Below are 6,000 nucleotides of genomic sequence, written 5' to 3' on the forward strand. Positions count from 1 at the left end.
AAGAGATGCCAATGTTGGATCAGGCCAAAGGCCCATCCAGTCCAACACTCTGTGTCACACGGGCCAGAAATACCAGTGCCATCAGGAGGTCCACCAGTGGGGCCAGGACATTAGAAGCCATCCCACTATTGACCCCCCCCCAAGCACCAAGATGACAGAGCATCACTTGCCCCAGAGTCCCTATCTATACCTTGTGGCTAATAGCCACTGAGGGACCTCTGCTCCATATGCTTATCTAATTCCCTCCTGAAGCCGTCCATGCTTGTAGCTGCCACCACTTCCTGTGGCAGTGAATTCCAAGTGTTAATCACTCTTTGGGTGAAGAAGTACTTCCTTTTATCCGTTCTAACCTGACCGCTCAGCAATTTCATGGAGTGCCCACGAGTTCTTGTATTGTGAGAAAGGGAGAAAAGTACCGCTCGCTCGTGCATGCGTGGTAATTCTGAATGCAGAATGACTTGCATGTATACCGGAAAGGTTGCACACAGTGGCTCCCTCTACGCGGTGGAGTCTTGTGAGCAAAAAATGCTACTTTGTGCACTACCGGCATTAAAGTTGTGAGCGAGCGATTTGGCTGCTGCATCAATTAGTTTGCTCGGGAGCCATCCCTTCCTGAGCAAAGACAAAAACGTGTGAGCCAGGGGCTAAAAAACTGTGAGCTGGCTCACACTAACTCAGCTTAGAGGGAACAATGGAGCTCGTGCATCACTCTGTAGAAAACTGATGGTTCGCAGCTCCTCTCCAGATGACACAGTTCCCCTGGAGAAAATGGGTACTTTGGTTTGGTGTAGAGATGTGAAGGCCCGGGAAAAAAACGGAAAAATTCGGGGGGAACCCCCCCCATTTTTTTCCTGAAACCTTTTTGTTTTTTTCTGAAAAATTGGAAAAATTGGGAAAAAAATTGATTATGGAACGTTTTATTTTAACATGATGAATAAAATATTTTAAGACAAGGTGTTCAAATATTTTCCAAATCATTTCTTTTATATATATATATGGTATCAGATTGATCTAATTTCTGTGCACTGAGGACAAGCAAGTCCTAGGTTACAAACTGAACCCTCCAATGCAAGAACAAGATGCAGTTCTTCCTTTAGGAGGTGCGATTGTCAGAAGAAAATAAAAACGTTTCAGTTTTGTTTTTGCATGGGGGTGGGTATTCTGTTTGAAATAATTGTTTGGATACACTATATTTTTAATATGCTAGTTGTGATAATTTCATGCCAAGTAAAAATGTCCATAGTCATATTTTTTGTTCCTAAAGTAACAGAATGACTTTCAATCTAGAAAAGACAAAAGAAATGCTAATGTAGCATTTTTTCAATTTTTCCAAAAATTTCCGTTTCCCCCCCGAAAAAAACTGGAAAAAACCCGGGGTTTTTTCCGAGCTTCAAAAATTCAGAAAATTTTACATCTTCGGTTTGGTGCAGTGGTTATGTGTGCGAACTCTAATCTGGGAGAACCGGGTTTGATTCCACATATAGCTGCTGGGTGACCTTGGGCAAGCCATAGTTCTCTCGGAGCTTTTCTCTTAGGAGCCGTTCTCAGAAGAGCTCCCTCAGCCCCACCTGCCTCACAGGGTGTCTGTTGTGGGGAGGGGGAGGGAAAGGAGTTTGTAAGCTGCTCTGAGACTCCGAGTGAAGGGCAGGACGTAAATCCAATCTCCTCCTCTTCTCTACTTAAGAGGTCGGACTCTATGGGATTCTACCCCACTGAGGTCCCGATCCTCCTCAGGCTCCACCCCCAAATCCCCAAAAGCCTCCTGACCTGGATCTGGCAACCCCACCCCCATCCCGTGCTGGTGGCCAGGGGGTCCTGCCCACCCTGCCTGTATCAGAATAATATAAGACCATTTCCCCTGTGCAAATGCTTAATTTTTCTACGACTGATGGTAAATGGCAGGTCGAAGGGATGTGAAAGTTGGTTTCTGCGCATGGTGTTGATGGCAAGCCACCCTGGTGTGAATGTGCACATGTGAACTGACCCTTGGCGGTGGCCAACAAATAGCAAAAAGGGCCCAGTGTTCAGTTACAACTGTCTTTTTGCAAGACAGGTCCGTGTATCACTTCCATAATACCTGCATACATGATATTGACTGTAGTGGGCCCTGGGAGGGAGCAGGCTCGGTGAACGCATACAGGTGCCTAATACTGAGTCAGAGTCTTGATCTGTCAAGGTCAATCTTGTCTACTCAAGCTGGCAACAGCTCTCCAGCTCATTCATATCACCCATAAACTGATCCTTTAAACTGGAGATGCTGGGGACAGCGTCTCAGGCAGAGGGAAACATCACCTCTTACCTGGTCCTTTTTAACTGGAGATGCCGCCGGGGATTGAACCTGGGAACTCCTGCATGCCAAGCAGAGGCTCTGCCACTGAGCCACGGCCCCTCTTTACAGCTCTCCAGTGTCCCAGGCGGAGGTCTTTCCCATCACCTGCTGCCTGGTCCGTTTTAACTAGAGATGCTGGGGACTGAACCTGGGACCTTCTGCATGCCAAGCAGAGGCTCTGCCACTGAGCCACAGCCCCTCTTTACAGCTCTCCAGGGTCTCAGGCTGAAGTCTTTCTGATCACCTTCTGCCTGGTCCTATTTAACTAGAGATGCTGCCGGGGATTGAACCTGGGACCTTTTGCATACCAAGCCGGGGATTGAACCTGGGACCTTTTGCATACCAAGCAGAGGCTCTGTCACTGAGCCACAGCCCCTCTTCACAGCTCTCCAGGGTCTCAGGTGGAGGCCTTCCCCATCACCTCCTGCCTGGTCTTTTTAAACTGGAGATGCTGCCTGGGACTGAACCTGGGACCTTCTGCATGCCAAGCAGAGGCTCTTCCACTGAGCCACAACCCCTCTTTACAGCTCTCCAGGGTCTCAGGTGGCGGTCTTTCCCATCCCCTCCTGCCTGGTCCTTTTTAACTGGAGATGCTGCCGGGGACTGAACCTGGGACCTTCTGCATGCCAAGCAGAGGCTCTTCCACTGAGCCACGGCCCCTCTTTAAAGCTCTCCAGGGTCTCAGGCGGGGGTCTTTCCCATCACCTCCTGCCTGGTCTTTTTAAACTGGAGACGCTGCTGGGGACTGAACCTGGGACCCTCTGCTTGCCACGCAGGGCTCTACCACTGAGCCATGGCTTCTGTTACAAGTAGGCGTTACAGAGCAGGTGGTCACAGGTGAGCCAGTCCACCTTGCAGAGACAGATGGGGGTTGTGGAATACCCTCCAGCATTGGTAGCTTATATGATAAAGAAGGAAAGTTCCTTCTTGGTTGCCAGTGCAGTAAGGTAGAGGATGACCATGACCCAAAGCCGTTTGATACCCAACAACTTTTCCTTTCTCCCTGGCTCTTTTTTTTTTGCAGGATCTGATGTCCACCTTTTTCCAGTTCGGGGCCTCTATCCAGCAGGAGGCCATCATCATGCTGAAGTTCATGCAGTACTACGACTGGCACGTCTTCTCGCTGGTGACCAGCACCTTCCCCGGCTACCGGGACTTCATCGCCTTCATCAAGTACACCGTGGAGAACAGCTTTGTGGGCTGGGACATGCAGAACATCATCACCCTCGACGCGCCCATCGGGGACGCCAGGACGACGGTGCAGCTGAAGAAGATCCACTCCTCCGTCATCCTGCTCTACTGCTCGAAGGACGAAGCCGTCTACGTCCTGGACGAGGCCCGCTCGCTGGGCCTGACGGGGTACGACTTCTTCTGGATCGTCCCCAGCATGGTCAGCGGGAACATGGAGGTCACGCCCCCGGAGTTCCCCTCGGGGCTCATTTCCGTGGCCTACGACGAGTGGGACTACAGTCTGAAGGCTCGGGTCCGGGACGGCCTTGGGATTATCACCACGGCGGCCGCCGCCATGCTGGACAGGGACTCCTTCATCCCCGAAGCGAAAACCAGCTGCTACGGCCAGCAAGAGAGGAACGAGCAGCCGTCTCCCACCTTGCACACGTAAGAGACTCGCTTTCTTCTTTTAAACGTGCGTGGTGTTCCTCCCCCCCCCCCAATTTATAATTTTTATTTAAGGATTTAATAACAATTCAAGGTAAGTACGTGTCAGGCGCCGTCTGTGGCCCGGGGAGCATCTGGCTTCCCACCAGGGCGGACGGTCCTGGGAGTTGGAGGGAGTTCGTTAAGGAGGAGTTTGCCGTGGGGTCTCGGGTAGGCAGGGGGCGGGGTTAACGTCACCCCTTAAGTCCCTGTGCGCAGGACACCTCTTGTTCTCCTTCTCTCTCTCTCTCTCAATTTCTCTCAGCTCAGTTCCGTCACACCTTTCTCCTCCCCGGCCCCTCTGCATCTCTCTCCTTTTATTCCCCCTTCTCCACTCCCAGCACGCCGGCGTGCGCAGGACACCTCTCGTTCTCCCTCCCTCTCTCGCTCTCCGTTTCTCTCAGCTCAGCTGCATCTCTCTCCTTTTATTCCCCCTTCTCCACTCCCAGCACCACCCGCGTTTCCCGCCCCCTCTACTCCCAGTCTGGCCCCGGCCCCGGTGATAAGTCCGGACGCCGCCTGGGCTCCTTGCCGTGTCCACCCTCAGCCGCTGCTTGCTGGGGCAAGGTTCTGGAGTTCACACTCCAGGGGCCGTGCTCTGCCAAAGCTACTGCAACTCTCTGGGTCGCCAAAGATTGTCTCTCCCGGGGCTTCCCGCGCTGAGGATCCGGGCCTCAGCTCCATCGGTTGCCATGGCGCCGTGGTGGCTTCACTCCTCTGCTGGTTCCCGGGTGAGTCGGGCGGTTGGGGCGTCTCTGGGGGGGGGGGTCTACGTCCCGCGGCCACCGGACCGGGACAGTGCAATAGACTTCTGCAGACAAAGTACAAAAATAGGTTATCAAAAACATTAATGCTTAACTATGTCCAGCTGCGCTGGCTCAAGTGGTTAAGACGTTGAACTGGAGGCTGTGGAAAGTCAGTAGTTCAGCAGTTTGAGACCCAAGTGCCACATGAAGGAGTGAGCTCCCGTCTATGGTCCCAGCTCCTGCCAACCTAGCAGTTCGAAAGCAAGAAATTGCAAGTAGATAAATAGGTACCACTTCGGTGGGAAGGGAACAGCGTTCCGTGCGCCTTGGTGTTTAGTCATGCCGGCCACATGACCACGGAAATATCTTCAGACAGCGCTGGCTCTTCGGCTTTGAAACGGAGATGAGCACCGCAACCCTAGAGTCGGATTCGACTGGCTTTCGAGCAAGGGAACCTTTACCTTTACCTATGTCCAGGCTGAAGATGCCACAGAACTATATCACACACTACAAAACATCTCTTAAGGCAGCAATCGTATAATGAATACATATATTTACAGGCAATTTTTATATCAGTGTTCTGAAAGTAACTTCAGGTATTATCTTTGAGCTAAGCTTAATAATGTTTCAGGTTCAAGTTTCAAAAGTATATCATTGAATTGTACAAAGGATTTGCCGGAGTTACATCAGATTCCACCGTATAGTTAATGAGTGAATACCAGGATGCTATAATTTTTTCTTCAAATTTGCTGGAGGAGAGGTTGAGTGTGCTAAGTGGTATTTTGGACATAATGAAGTGGTCCCAAATACGATTTTGCCAGGATTGGATTGTGGGGGGAAGTTCGTCTAGCCATGCTGTGGCTGTGGTATTTCTGGTGCGTGGTGCTTTTGAGATCCTAGATCAATGCTCACTCTTGTAAAAGGTGATGGCATTTCTCGAAGGTCCATCATCGGCCTTCCTTCTACAGAGAGCCAGTCTGGTGTAGTGGTTAAGTGCGCGGACTCTAATCTGGGAGAACCGGGTTTGATTCCCCACTCCTCCACTTGCACCTGGCTGGATGACCTTGGGCAAGCCTTAGCTCTGATAAGAGCTGTTCTTGAAAAAGAGCAGTTTCTGTCAGAGCTCTCTCAGCCCCACCTACCACCCAGGGTGTCTGTTGTGGGGAGGGGAAGGGAAAGGAGCTTGTAAGCAGCTCTGAGACACCTTCAGGTAGTGAAGGGCGGGGTATAAATCCAATCTCCTCCTCCTCCTCCTCCTCCTCCTCCTCC

The 6,000-nt window shown here is 51.3% G+C and overlaps 1 protein-coding gene across 1 annotated transcript in view; it reads left to right on the plus strand.

The window, feature by feature from the left end:
- Positions 1-6,000, plus strand: part of GRIN2A (glutamate receptor, ionotropic, N-methyl D-aspartate 2A) — a 337,213-nt gene that overhangs the window by 218,529 nt on the left and 112,684 nt on the right. Inside the window, exon 7 of the mRNA XM_015412117.1 lies at positions 3,354-3,946. Coding sequence (XP_015267603.1) covers positions 3,354-3,946 — 593 coding nt within the window. The remainder of the gene's footprint in view (positions 1-3,353; positions 3,947-6,000) is intronic.

The sequence above is a fragment of the Gekko japonicus genome, unplaced genomic scaffold (genome assembly GCF_001447785.1).
Source record: "Gekko japonicus isolate JY-2015 unplaced genomic scaffold, Gekko_japonicus_V1.1 scaffold1777, whole genome shotgun sequence".
NCBI classification, from domain to species: domain Eukaryota; kingdom Metazoa; phylum Chordata; class Lepidosauria; order Squamata; family Gekkonidae; genus Gekko; species Gekko japonicus.